Genomic DNA, 14,727 nt, shown 5'->3' with positions numbered 1-14,727 from the left:
CAAGGTCACCCCCCCCCCTGTGTGGGCTAGATGGTCAAAGTCATATGACACACCTGAGGGAAACAGGGGGGATTACGCAATACATAATATGGACAGGGGCTGAGATAAACAGGCACAGACCTGGAGAGCTTGATTTACAGAAAAGGAAAGTCAAGAAAGGCCGGACAGCACTCGGTAGACACACCAGTTTCTTCTCTGGCTGCTCTTCATACAGTCATATGAAAAAGTTTGGGACCCCCCTAATTCTTTGGATTTTTGTTTCTCATTGGCTGAGCTTTCAAAGTAGCAACTTCCTTTTAATATCTGACATGCCTTATGGAAACAGTAGGATTTCAGCAGTGACATTAAGTTTTTTGGATTAGCAGAAAACATGCAATATGCACTGCGGTGGGTTGGCACCCTGCCCAGGATTGTTTCCTGCCTTGTGCCCTGTGTTGGCTGGGATTGGCTCCAGCAGACCCCCGTGACCCTGTGTTCGGATTCAGCGGGTTGGAAAATGGATGGATGGATGCAATATGCATCATAACAAAATTAGACAGGTGCATAAATTTGGGCACCCCAACAGAGATATGACATCAATACTTAGCTGAGCCTCCTTTTGTAATCTAACAGCCTCTTGACGCTGTCTTCCTATAGCCTTTGATGAGTGTCTGCATTCTGGATGGAGGTATTGTTGACCATTCTTCATACAAAATCTCTCCAGTTCAGTTCAATTTGATGGCTGCCGAGCATGGACAACCTGCTTCAAATCATCCCATGGATTTTCGATGATATTCAAGTCAGGGACTGTGACGGCCATTCCAGAACATTGTACTTCTCCCTCTGCATGAATGCCTCTGTAGATTTCGAACTGTGTTTTGGGTCATTGTCTTGTTGGAATATCCAACTCCTGCGTAACTTCAACTTTGTGACTGATGCTTGAACATTATCCTGAAGAATTTATTGATATTGGGTTGAATTCATCCGACCCTCGACTTTAACAAGGGCCCCAGTCCCTGAACTAGCTACACAGCTCCACAGCATGATGGAACCTCCACCAAATCTAATAGTAGGTAGCAGATGTTTCTCTTGGAATGCAGTGTTCTTCTTCCGCCATGCAAACCCCTTTTTGTTAGGACCAAATAACTCCATTTGTGTCTCATCAGTCCAAAGAACTTTGTTCCAAAATGAATCTGGCTTGTCTAAGTGAGCATTGGCATACAACAAGCGACTCTGTTTGTGGCGTGAGTGCAGAAAGGGCTTCTTTCTCATCACCCTGCCATACAGATGTTCTTTGTGCAAATTGCACTGAATTGTAGAACGATGTACAGATACACCATCTGCAGCAAGATGTTCTTGCAGGTCTTTGGAGGTGATCTGTGGGTTGTCTGTAACCATTCTCACAATCCTGCGTGTATGCCGCTCCTGTATTTTTCTTGGCTTGCCAGACCTGCTGGGTTTAACAGCAACTGTGCCTGTGGCCTTCCATTTCCTGATTCCATTTCTTACAGTTGAAACTGACAGTTTAAACCTCTGAGATGGCTTTTTGTAGCCTTCCCCTAAACCAGGAGACTCAACAATCTTTGTTTTCAGATCTTTGGAGAGTTGCTTTGAGGATCCCATGCTGTCCCTCTTCAGAGGAGAGTCAAAGGGAAGGAAGCACAACTTGCAGTTGCCCAGCTTAAATCCCTTTATATCTCATGATTGGACACACCTGTCTATGAAGGTCAAGGCTTAATAAGCTCATCCAACCAATTTGGTGTTACAAGTAATCAGCATTGAGCAGTGACAGGCATTCAAATCAGCACAATTACAAGGGGATCCACATTTGTGCACAGCCAGTTTTTCACATTTAATTTAATTTCATATAACTAAATACTGCGTCACTAAAAATCTTTGTTCGGAAAACACCGCAGTACTCAGATGGAAACGAAAGACAGACCACTGTTATCTTTTTGGTTGAAAGCAAATTATTATGCAGGCTGAGAGGGGGTCCCAAACTTTTTCATATGACTGTATTTGCATTTGTAAACTCACTTAGAATATGAACATAAGTTATTTGCTCACACTTTTTCCAAGATGTAAAAGGCACAATATAAGCCTAGTGTGTGTTTGGTGTGTGTGTGTGTAACCTGCGGTGGGCTGGCACCCTGCCCGGGGTTTGTTTCCTGCCTTGCACCCTGTATTGGCTGGGATTGGCTCCAGCAGACCCCCGTGACCCTGTGTTAGGATATAGCGGGTTGGATAATGACTGACTGACAACATAAGCAAATACGAGGGCCGTTTAATAATTTATCTACCTTAGTGAGGTTAGGAGCACACGCTGATACAGCTCATTGCCGCAACCACCACATGACGAACCAACTCTGGATCCCAGATTAGAACCTGAGTGCAGCCATGCAACGGCTGACACCTCGGCACCATAGTAAGAAAGAAAAGTTTTCAAAAAATCTTTGTTTTTATTTCTCAGTCTAGTCCACTGATAGCTCCATAAACTTCATCCACGTTTCCTGCGATGACTTTAACCCCTTTGGAAAAAAAAAATTTTCTGTTTGACCATCAGATCACTTGAAAACCGCCGTCCACAGAGAGAGACGTCTTCAAAACTCAGAACAGGAAATCACCTGAGGGCGCCAGGTCAGGACTGTAGGGTGGAGGGTTCACCTTCTCAGATGGCAGCCTGGGATTGACGTGACACATGAAGTGGCGCCTTGTCGTGAGGAAGCAGCACGCCCGCTGTGAGTTTTCCTCGTCTTTTCTCCTTGATTGACTCCTGCACAGCGACCATCGTATTGGCCAGGGGTCTCCAACCTTTTTTCCCCTGAGAGCTACCTTTACAAAATGAAAATGGCCGAGAGCTACTCATGTCTTCTAACGTTTATTCTCATAGCTTAATAAGTTCATCCTAAACAAACTTGTTTTGCATGAACATTTACAAAATGTTGGTGTCCACAGCTCACATTTTACATTAAAACACCACAAAAAATATTTAGTTCACCTGCACGTGCATTTTGTATATGTCTGTATGCATTTTTTAGTGTATCTCACACTATTGAATTAAAACATGAATGCTGTCAAAACAAAACAATACAATTCCAAATATACTGTACAATACCAATGCCAATACTGATGCTCTGTGCAAGAGAGGACAGAGCCGACTACACTTCCTTAGAAGGCTGGCGTCCTTCAACATCTGCAATAAGATGCAGCAGATGTTCTATCAGACGGTTGTGGCGAACACCCTCTTCTACGTGGTGGTGTGCTGGGGAGGCAGCATAAAGAAGAGGGACGCCTCACGCCTGGACAAACTGGTGAGGAAGGCAGGCTCTATTGTAGGCATGGAGCTGGACAGTTTGACATCTGTGGCAGAGCGACGGGCGCTGAGCAGACTCCTGTCAATCATGGAGAATCCACTGCATCCACTGAACAGGATCATCTCCAGACAGAGGAGCAGCTTCAGCGACAGACTGCTGTCACCGTCCTGCTCCACTGACAGACTGAGGAGATCGTTCCTCCCCCACACTATGAGACTCTTCAGTTCCACCCGGGGGGGTAAACGTTAACATTATATAAAGTTATTGTCTGTTATACCTGCATTTTTATCACTCTTTAATTTATGTATGCTTCTGCTGGAGTATGTGAATTTCCCCTTGGGATTAATGAAGTATCTATCTATCTATCTATCTATCTATCTACACAGATATGACTTCTTCATTTGTCATTTTGTCACATGTCACTGTGTCACTTTATTCACAGGTCCAGTTGCATGTGTGATGTGTTTTTAGTTAGTCAGATGACTGGCACTGAGGTGTATGGTGGAGTGGAGCCACTGAGGGTCACTCTTATGGAGTCATTTCAATGTTCGTCTGTCAGTCTTGCTCTGAACTTTGATTTCATGACATTCATGTTAGACTCACAGAGGTATGGAGACCCAAACAAAGCAGACATTTTCAGCGCTGATTGCTGAAGATTCTTATAGTTATCTGGCTCTACTAAGCTCCAGAAATGTTGAGAATGCTGTTGAGACTTTAACTGCACATTATGTTGAAGGTTTACTAATATATAATACTAATAGTACTGTAATACTGATTTACTAATAGACTGAATAACAGTTGCTACCCTGTTGTTATCATGGCACTGAATGCCACCTAATCACCTCCAATGCAGCAGTGCAATAGATGACATGTTGTGCAATAAGGTCTTATATTGAATGCTTGTGTTCTACCTTACTTCTTCTTATCCTTTTTTTTAATTATATTTATTTATATTTTGACACCACAGGGACTGCACTTAATTTCGTTGTATTTGTTACAATGACAATAAAGATATTCTGATTCTGATATAATGTACAGTATAAAATCCTATGTCTGTCTGTCTGTATGTCTGTCCGCTTTTCACGAGAGAACTACTTCACAGATTTAGATCGGGTTTTTTTCTATAATTTGCTTGAACATTCCGGTTGATTTTGCGACTTCTTTCATTGCACTATGTATCATAGTTTGCTTGCAGTACCGATTTATTTGTGTGAATCCGAGATCCACGCAGCGTGCCCGGGGGGCCTTCCTCTCTCACTTGGGGCATGTTCCTTAACTCCGCTTAGCTAGCGAACGAGAGAACAATTGAATTCAACTTTGTTTGATATTTAAAATAAAGTGTTACTTAGGTCTTGATGAGTTCTCTTAAGTGTATGCCACATTGAAAAGTGAGATTGTAATTCAGATTGTTGATCGTGATTTTGTGTTAAAAGGATCGTGTTATGATTTTTTGGAAAGATCGCCCACCCCTAATTTGGCTACTCAAGTTTTCAAAGTTATGTTGGATTCATTATCCCTTTGGCGAGCTACTTGGAAAGGGGTTGTGAGCTACTGATAGCGCGTGAGCGATGTGTTGGAGACCCCTGGATTGGCGTAACACTACCCAGTTGTGGTTGTCTTGTGTGGCATGAACTCCAGAAGCAATAGTCCTCCAATATCCCAGAAGTCAGTTAGCATGACTTTGCCTGCAGATTTTTCTATGTTGAACTTTTTTGGGGTGGGAGATGACTTGTGCGTCCGCTGCATTGACTCCATTATTCTTCGCATCTTTAAAGCCCTTCATGGTTTAGCCCCTCATTATCTGTCTGAGCTGCTGCTTCCTTACACGGCCCTAAACTTATCCGGGAGCCAATGTAAGGAGGGTACCATGCGTCCTCAGTTGCCCTGTTTGCCCTGTAATTGAACTGTGTTGATCCAAGGAGGTGGTGACATTACTCTTAAAGTGCCTGAGGACAAGTCGTTCAAAGCACTTCAGAACAACAGGGGTCAGGGCCACCGGGCGATAATTTCTCAGGGACCTCACCACTGCCTGTTTTGGAATAGGGACAAATGTAGGCAAGTGGGGACAGTGGCCTGTTCTAAAGAGAGACATTAAAAAGGCTGGTGAACTCTGCTGTCAGATGTTCCGCACGATGCTTCAAGTTCCATCCAGGAACCCCATCAGAGCCTTATTAGGATTAGTGTGACATACAGCCCGTCTCACCTCATGTGTGTTCAAAACCAGAGTGCATAATGTGACCTCTTGGTGGGCTAGTTGGGTGATAGGTTGGTTGTTGTTCTTGTCAAAACTCGCGATGAAGGGATTAGGGTCATCAGGAAGGAGCAAGTTTCCAAAGTTAGTTGAGCAGGTGTTACCCTTAAAGTCTGTGATGGACCTAATGCCCTGCCACATGCGCCGGGAGTCAGAGCTGTTAAAATACTCCTCGAGTTTTGCTCTCCGCTCAGTTAGGTGGTCAGTTCCAGGTAACTCTTTTGCACTGTGACAACCAATTAAGTGCACAACTTCCTGTCAACGATGTGAGACAATGTGTTGTGCGGATACCTTGAGTTCTTCATCATTCTTCAACTTGATGATCTATATCAGTGGTCCCCAACTCTGGTCCTGGAGGGCACCACTGGCTGCAGGGTTTCATTCTAACCCTTTAATTAATTAGTGCCCTGTTTTTGCTGCTAATTAATTTCTTTTGAATTCATTGCAATTGATTTGGTATTGGGCGGCACAGTGGCACAGTGGGTAGCGCTGCTGCCTCGCAGTTAGGAGATCTGGGTTCGCTTCCTGGGTCCTCCCTGCATGGAGTTTGCATGTTGTCTCCGTGTTTGCATGGGTTTCCTCCGGGTACTCTGGTTTCCTCCCACTGTCCAAAGACATTGGCATTGGTGATTCTAAATTGTCCCTGGTGTGTGTGGGTGTGTGTGCGCATGCCCTGCCCGGGGTTTGTTTCCTGCCTTGCGCCCTGTGTTGGCCGGGATTGGTTCCAGCAGATCCCCGTGAACCTGTAGTTAGGATGTAGCGGGTTGGATAATGGATGGATGGATGATTTGCTCTTGAAGACTTAGACGCTTTAATTGTTTCTTTTTCTTTAATTAACTGCCAATCAATAACGAGATACAAAATGAGCCAAAACATGACCAAAATCACTGATCACACAATATCTGATGTGGGAGATGGCCAGCTGTTCATCCCAGCCAATACCCCCAGGCCGCTAGATGGAGCCCTCCCTGTAGCATGGGAGTGCCCCGAAGACCAGCAGGGAATCATGGACAATGGGTTTTTTATTCCCAACCCTGCTGTACACCATAGGACGCTGCAGGGAGGCTCAAGGACTTATACATACCCTATGACCAGGAAGTACGTCATGATCACATGACCAGAAGGAACGACGTGCTTCCGGGATGAAGAAAAGGACTTTTAATCTGACCCGGAAGTGATAGCGAATCATGGACGGCAGAGTTGGAATCACTTCCGGGTCAGGGGATATAAAAGGACTGTGGGAAAGCTCAGACACTGAGCTGAGCTGGGAGGAAGGGTGGCTAAGTGTCTGGGAGAGGAGGACAGAGAATATTGTATTGGTGATTGATTATTGATTTATTGTATGAGTAGTGTGGAGTGGAGGGTGCTTTGTGCACTTATTTATAATAAAAAGAAGAAAAGTTATACTTTTACCTGGTGTTTGGCATGGTACCTGAGGGTTCAAGGGAGCACTAGCGCCCCCTACTGTTACACTGAAAATAAAGAAAGATGAAGGTCTCAGGAATGTCGATCTGCTCAGGTCCCCAAAATATTTTACTAAATCTCTTAGAAAAGAGAAAATCAACAATTTCACAAATGTCTGCTGTTGCACAATGAGAACAGCAATAAGCCACAGAATTAAAGAACGGGTTTAATTAACGACAAGAATCAGAGCCTAATTAAGGAACTGGTTGGAGTGAAATTGGTTGGAGTTTGAGGCCCTGACTCAGGTGGTCTTCTGTCGGCTCACTCACTTCACATTTCATTTCTGTTTGGGTGCCATTTAAGGAAAGAAATGAAGCAAATCAGGGGAACAAATCTTAAAACAACAAGTCAATTAAAATCAATTCAAAGAAGTTAATTAGCACAAACAGAGCACTAATTAAGAAAAGGGTTAGAATGAAAACCTGCAGCCACTGTGACCCTCCAGGACAGGAGCTGGGGACCCCTGGTCTATATGGTGGCAGGTCATTGTTCCCTCTAGAGCGGTTGCTCTTTAAGGTGGGCACCTGCAGATCACAGTTCTTCAGTGACATTCTTTGTTACGTAGGCACCTTAAGGTGACTATCCTCCGCCATGAAGCTCTATTAAACGTACACCTTCTTGTTAATATCGTGACGACCGGTCGAATAAGACACACAGTAGCCACTTTTCCGGGGAAGTCTTCTTCTATTTGGTGTGCCGCAATATAAACGGTGCCCTACTGCTCCCGTTGTCTGGATCTCGGGGACACCTCAGATCACCGATGGCCTGTCTGCCTCTCGCCCACACTTTAACCATTCGCTCCCTTCTCCAGTCACTGTTGGTGTCTTCCTTCTGAGCTCCAAAGCTGCCCCTCATCAACCACACACTCCCTTTTTATTTGCCCCTGACCCCTGTCACACAGCGCTCTCTCTAGTGTGGTGCCCCAAGCCCTCACCACATGTCCCCCCTGCCCAAGACTCCACCCCAACCCTGCTTCCCCTCGCCACAGCCCATGCAGTAGTGAGCCACGTCACACCATTCTTCAGAGTCACACTATTAAGTGAGCAGCACCAGGCCACTACTTTCCAGGTTGATACTCTGCCATGTGGGCACCTAAAGATTTTTTTTTTTAAGTAGTTTGCTCTGTTAGTTGGCCGCCCCCAGTTCACTATTCTCTAATTTAATGCAGAAATAGGGGGTCACCTTAAGGTGCCAGTTCTCCATTGTAGTGCTCTGTCAAGTGCATAACTTCCACCACTGTGACGCTCTATTAAGCAATCAGAGACACTGGTCTACGCTGTGGTGGTCTGTTGGCCGAGAACCTCCAAATCAAAGTTTAAGCCGTGATGCTCAAATAAGAGGGCGCCATTCTCTACTTTGATATTGCATTACTTGGGCAATGCCAGGTCATAGTTCTGTAGTGTCTTGGGGGCTGGATTGGCCTCTCCAGATCAATAAGTTCTAATTTTTTGCTCTGTCAGGTGGTCACCTCTACGTTGCTGTATTTAATGAGACACTTTATTAAGTGGTCATTGTACTCCAGAGGGAGTGCCTATTAAATTGGCACCTCCAAGTCATTACTATTCAGGATGAAGCTATTTTGTTGGCACCTTCAAGTAACTTTTCAAGACTATGAACCACATATTGAGTGCGATCTACAGGTCATTGCTCTCCAGGGAGTGGCAACTCTGTGAGATGGACTCCCTCTTGTGCAATCAGTTGCCACCTGAAAGGTTTTATCTTGAGTGAAACTCTCTTTGGTGGGCACCTGCAGGTCACTGAGCTGTAGTGTTATGCTTTACTAAATGGTCATCTCCAGATCGCTTATTTCCAGTGTGATGCCCTATTAAGTGGGTACAAGCCTGGCTCTACCATATAAGCAAAACAGGCAGTCACCTAGGGTGGCAAGGTTTGCTGAGGTCAGCGTTTTGGCAACTGTCATAAATGTATGTTTAAATAACACGTTGTACTGTTGCACTCAAAACTCCAAGGGGACCAACTGCCCCATCCTCATCGCTCTGTTGTGACAGAAAGGGGGCACCACTGAGCATCAAGCCCCAGAAACAAGTGACACAGTCAGTCACGGGTTCAGAACAGTGGGGTTTATTGCAAAATACCTCACAACAGGTTTCTTTCAGGTCACACAAGCACCAATAAACACAATAGTCTTCTTCTTTTGCTCCTGCAATCTCTTCTTTGTCCATCCACCTCCCACCCGCGAGTGTTGCCTTCCTTTCTCCCAGCTCTGAATCACCGGAGGAGGTTGGATGGCTTCCTTTTACGTTGGACCCGCACATACTTCCAATGCCAGGGTACAACCTGAAGGAAGTGCTCCCAAAAAGTTGTGAATCCTCGCAGCGCCCCCTAGTGGCTCTTATGAGCCCCAGCAGGGCCGACTCTCTGCACTACAATTCCCAAAATGCCCTGCAAAGTTTCACATGGGAGACTAGCGCAGGGGGGTCAAACTCCAGGCCTGAAGGTTTTCATTCTCACCCTTTTCCTAATCAGTGAGCAGTTTTCACTGCTAATTAACTTCTTTCCCCTTCATTTTAATAGTCCTGTTTTTTTTAAAGAGTCGGTCCTCTGGATTGATTCTTTTCTTCATTAAATGATAACCAAACAGAAACGCGATGTAAACAAATGAGCCAACAAATGACCAGGTAAATTGGGGCTTCAAGTTCCAACCAGTTTCTTAATGAGAAGCCGATTCTTGCGGTTAATTAAACCCGTTATTTAATTCCACGGTTTCTTGTTGCTCTCATTCTGTCACAGCAGACATTTCCAACTCTGCTGATTTTTCTGTTTTGGTGACCTGAGAGATGAACTTTACTGAGACCTTCATCTTTCTTTATTTTTAGATATTGTGTGGTGGGCACAGGTGAGCATGTGGAGGCTCATTTTGTGTCTCATTGTTTGACTGCTAATTAAGGAAAAAGAAACAACTAAGGGGTCTGAGTCAAATTAATTAAAATGAAGACAAAAGTTAATTAGCATCAAACAGTGGCCACTGATTAAGATGATGGTTAGAATGAAAACCTGCAGCTACTGCGGCCCTCCAAGACCTGAGATGGTCACTCCTGCTCTAGCAGATAGTGGATAAAAATATTAAAATTTAAGAACTTTCCCAAACTGCTCCCTTATCTTGTCCTCCTGTCTGCGTAAGGGTCCCATACTCATCCCGGGTGGGGTGCCCGACAATCCTGTTTGGCACTTACACTGTGTAAGGGGGAAGCTCTTCCATGCAATAGATGTAAAGAGTGACACTGTCATTTCACATATAAAAACTTCTAGAGTCTGTCCTCAGGGGGCACCTTCGGGCTGCTAGTCCACAGCCTTATGCTCACTGCTCTCTCAAATGACAGACTATTAAGTGAGCACCTCCTGATCGCCTTCTCCATTAGGATCTTGTTACTTTATCAGGCGTATACCTTGAGTATATAGCATTGCTCTTGGGAATGGAACTCGGTTAGGTAGGCACCTACAGGTCATTTTCCAGTAACTTTCTCTTTGACATCTTGTAAAGCTGTTACATTCTTTGTGTGAAAATGGGCTTTAGAAATAAATGTTGTTGTTGTAATGCGTCAGCTTCTATCCTTTGTGGTTATGGTATAATTTTCAAATGTCCTTTACTTTTTGATTTGCCCTTGTACAGTATTAGTTTGCCACATGAAATTATGTTCTAAAGTGAAGCATACTTTACAAACTAAAATAAATAACTAGTCTGCCATTGCATTTTACAACAGAGCCAACCTATCTATCTATCTAATGGGTCCTGGGTCTCTTTGTGAAGAAAAGTCTTAAAACTTACCACATACACCCACTTTGAACTTCGATTCAAGAAAAAATGCCTTCACCGTTTCTCAGGCATGCTGGTATCAACTAAAATAAAAAAGGAAACAACACCTTCCATCACGTAGTCTTGGCACTATTTTCTTGAGGTAAGGATACTTTCATGTTTCGCATCTCTGCTCGTTGTGGGTGGAGCTATGAGCCCTCAATCCCGCCCCCAGCGGCCAAGCTCTATCCTGCATATTTTCGTACTTTTACTTCTGCAATTCTGTTTCTTCAGTAGTTGTGTTCTGCCATGGCTTGTAATAACACATGCCTGCCCAAATCATAAGATAATTTTATCTAAAACCGCGAGTTTTACATGGTGGATGAAGCGAGAGTCATGCCGAGTGGCAGTGGGGTGGTGAAATGTGCACTTTAAAAGGTTTTATTGTATTTTGTGCAAACGATAAACCTGAACCGATTGCATTGCATTTTATATAAAAGCTTTAGATTTTTAGAAAAAGTCAAGCCGGCTGCATGTTACACTTTTGGAAACATGTCATGCACTTGCATGATAAACACAAAATTTAGAAAATGAAATAAATGGGAGTATCCAACCATGAGGAAACAGATTAAAATGCCACAACCCAGTTATCAATGTTGACATTCACTTATACCAATCAATCCAGACACAAGGAGAACAAGCAAACTCCATGCAGACCCTGATGCTGTGAGACTGGAATGATAGCTCTGCACTACCACATCAAACTGAACTTACTAAAACTTTAACCTGATTCAAACTAAATGTATGCCTATAACGTCTGGTCCGTTCTTGTCACTTGATTGCATGCCGTGTTCCTGCTCAATCTTTCTCTCGCTTGACCACCGAAGGATACACTTGCACTACCATACAAGTGGCAGCAGGCAATACCCTTGCAAAAGTCAGTCAGTCATTTTCCAACCCGCTATATCCTAACACAGGGGTCTGCTGGAGCCAATCCCAGCCAACACACGGCGCAAGGCAAGAACAAACCCCGGGCAGGGCACCAGCCCACCGCAGGGCACACACACCCACACACCAAGCACACACACTAGGGACAATTTAGGATCGCCAATGCACCTAACCCACATGTCTTTGGACTGTGGGAGGAAACCCACACAGACACGGGGAGAACATGCAAACTCCATGCAGGGAGGACCCGGGAAGCAAACCCAGGTCTCCTTACTGCGAGGTAGCAGTGCTACCACTGCGCCGCTCCCCCTTGCAAAAGAATGAAATAAAATAAGCTTCTGCATAGTGAAAGAATGTCAGCGGTCACCAAGTGTGACTATTTGTTTTCAGGTATGATTATCTAGTTGTCTGCAGAACAGAGCCGGCAATTCAGATCTGGGCAAAGACATGTAATAATGGTGCTTGGCAATGACTTTCTGCGGTGAATCCAAACCTCAAAGGGTGCAACAGTATTAGATGAGCGGCCAAGTGAAGCACACAGCCACTCTCCTTTTAAAATGTCTGAATCACACAAACATTTTTTGCTTTTCTTTTCTGCTTAAAATGACATGTCGAGCAATTTGTGTTCAATCCCCAGATGCCCATCACTACTCAATAACTTTTCTGGTCTGAAACATGGACATATTCGGTAAGTATGAATGCTTTTTTTCACATTGGGACCCCTGGTGCTGATTATACCTATTATAAAATGCAACAGCAAGCTAGTTCTTTTTTAACATTTTAAAAACATGCTTCACTTTAGAATGTAGATTTATGTGGCAAATTAGCATTATATAATAATAATTCTTTACATTTATATAGCTCCTTTCTTACTACTCAAAGTGCTTCGGTGAGTGGGGAGCCACTTCATCCACCACCAATGTGCAGCATCCACCTAAATGATGCCATGCCAGTGCACTCACCACACAGGAGCTGTTAGGTGGTGAAGTGATAGCCAATTAGAGACAGGGGATGATTAGGGGGGCAAAATGACCAGGCCATGGAGGACAGTTTAACCAGGACATCAGGATACACTCTTCTGTTTGTGAAGGATACCCAGTGATCTTTTATGACCACAGAGAGTCAGGACCTCATTTTACTCATCATCTGAAGGACGGCACCATTTTTAACAACACAGTGTCCCCACTACTGCACTGGGGCATTGGGGTCCACTTTCAGACAAGAGGGTAAGTGCCCCCTGCTGGCCTCACCTCTTCTAACAGCAGCGACCCAGTCTTTTCCTGGTTGGTCTTGGCCTGGCCCAAACATGCTTAGCTTCAGGTGGTGGACATCTTCTGAAGTGCAGGTGGTATGACTGCTATTGGTATTGAAAAATACCAAACTTATCCTTCATGATCATTGAGCTCCAGGGAGATGCTTTCCAGGGAGGTGATCTGTTAGCTGGGGACCAAAAAGTCACTCTTTTCAGATTGCTGTTCTTTGTTTTCCTGGTCACATGTCCCTTACCTGAGCAGCAACAGGTCATTGTTCTCCAGATTTATGCTCAATTAGGTGCCGATCTTCAGGTCATCATCTCCAGAGTGAGGACTGCTGGGTATTAGTCTTCTATGTGGTCCTTCATGGGAATATGGAATATTCATGTAGCTGAAGGTGACTTAAGAGCTAACTGGACAAAATAGCAATCAATGAATCAGTCAGACACAGCAGCTATTAGAGAACCAGCTTCATGGACTGAATGTTCTCCCCTACTTTTTAATATCTGTGTCCTAATTATATTTTAATGATCAGGCTGGTGCCCTCGGGTCCTTTTGGTCTTCTAAGTGAGTACAAATCTTAAGTTAAAGAGCCTCCATAAATGACAGTCTAAGGAGATGTTTGTGCAAATGTAAGAGGGCTACTGAACACATGACTTGGTGTGTGTGTGAGTGTGTGTGTGTAGAAAGTCTTTCAGTGGGCAAATCCCCCCAACTGATGCATCCGTAGTATCTGCAACAGCAAAACTCGCACTTCCTCATCCATCCGTCCCTAAAGAAAAAGACAAAAATCAGAACTTCTTCTGAAGCGGATGAGATGAGAAAAGTCATTCCAACTTTCAAATTCCCAGAATCTGAATTTATCCAAGCCTTTGAGGGGCACCAATACTTACCTGAACAGCAGAGAGCAAATGAGCTCGATATACAGATACCACTGACAGGTGCTTTTTCTCACATTCCTGCAAGGAGAGACATAGGACAGGGTTTAGCTGGAGGACAATGGAGAGTTCAAAAGATGTCATCAGACGTCACCTCCTTGAATCCGGCTGTGGAGCATTGTGGTGCAGCCATGACTATCATCAGGCACTTTTGATCTTGCGGTACTGGTTTTATGATAGAAAGGCTCATTTTTTTTTTTGCCATTCTACATACTGTACCTGTATCTGACCCTGCAGCACACTAACACGGCTCTTGAGAGTCTCCAATTCATGGTGGTCTGCCCGGGCAGGGATCTGTTTGCATATGGGGGTCAGAGGGTTTGACAAGGTCCCCAGCGCTTCCTTGAGTTTAAACACCTCCTTGGATAGCTCTGTTATCTGGGAATTAAAGAGGATGTGTACCTATTAAAGGTTTCAATCTAACAGACGTGCCAGTCCTGACCAGCTGGCACACTCTGGGACACGTCCCTACCTTGCGATCCCGCTCTTTGACCAGGCTGTTAGATTCCTCAATGTTCTTGTGCAGCTCGTGAACGCGGCCCGACTCAGCCTTTAGGTCACTCAGCTGCTTCTCCACGGTGGCAAGCTGGGCCTCTGCTGCGTGCTTTTCACTTTTCATAAAGAGAGCCTCCCGCTGCACTTGGAAGACCTGTTAGTAGAGAAATGCCTGCTGTGTACACCTGTTTGCATGAAGCCATGGTGATCAACTGGCCTCATAGGGTCCTGCAGAGATGGCTGCCACCATAGAGATACAGTAATGAGCCTGTGACACCATAATGAAGTGTACAGTAGTGTAAGAAGGCTAAGAGAAGATTAAATTAAATTA

General features: G+C 44.5%; 1 protein-coding gene across 1 annotated transcript in view; it reads right to left on the bottom strand.

Moving 5' to 3' along the window:
- Positions 1 to 12,726: 12,726 nt before the first annotated feature.
- Positions 12,727 to 14,727, bottom strand: part of ankrd24 (ankyrin repeat domain 24) — a 36,938-nt gene continuing 34,937 nt past the window's right edge. The window contains exons 18-21 of the mRNA XM_051935421.1: positions 14,374 to 14,550; positions 14,121 to 14,279; positions 13,857 to 13,922; positions 12,727 to 13,735 (exon numbers count right to left, since the gene is read on the bottom strand). Coding sequence (XP_051791381.1) covers positions 13,658 to 13,735; positions 13,857 to 13,922; positions 14,121 to 14,279; positions 14,374 to 14,550 — 480 coding nt within the window. The 3' untranslated portion in view covers positions 12,727 to 13,657. The remainder of the gene's footprint in view (positions 13,736 to 13,856; positions 13,923 to 14,120; positions 14,280 to 14,373; positions 14,551 to 14,727) is intronic.

Source organism: Erpetoichthys calabaricus, chromosome 12, assembly GCF_900747795.2.
Source record: "Erpetoichthys calabaricus chromosome 12, fErpCal1.3, whole genome shotgun sequence".
NCBI classification, from domain to species: Eukaryota; Metazoa; Chordata; class Cladistia; order Polypteriformes; family Polypteridae; genus Erpetoichthys; species Erpetoichthys calabaricus.
Note: the sequence above shows the minus strand (reverse complement) of the source record. Positions and strands in the feature narration are given on the sequence as shown.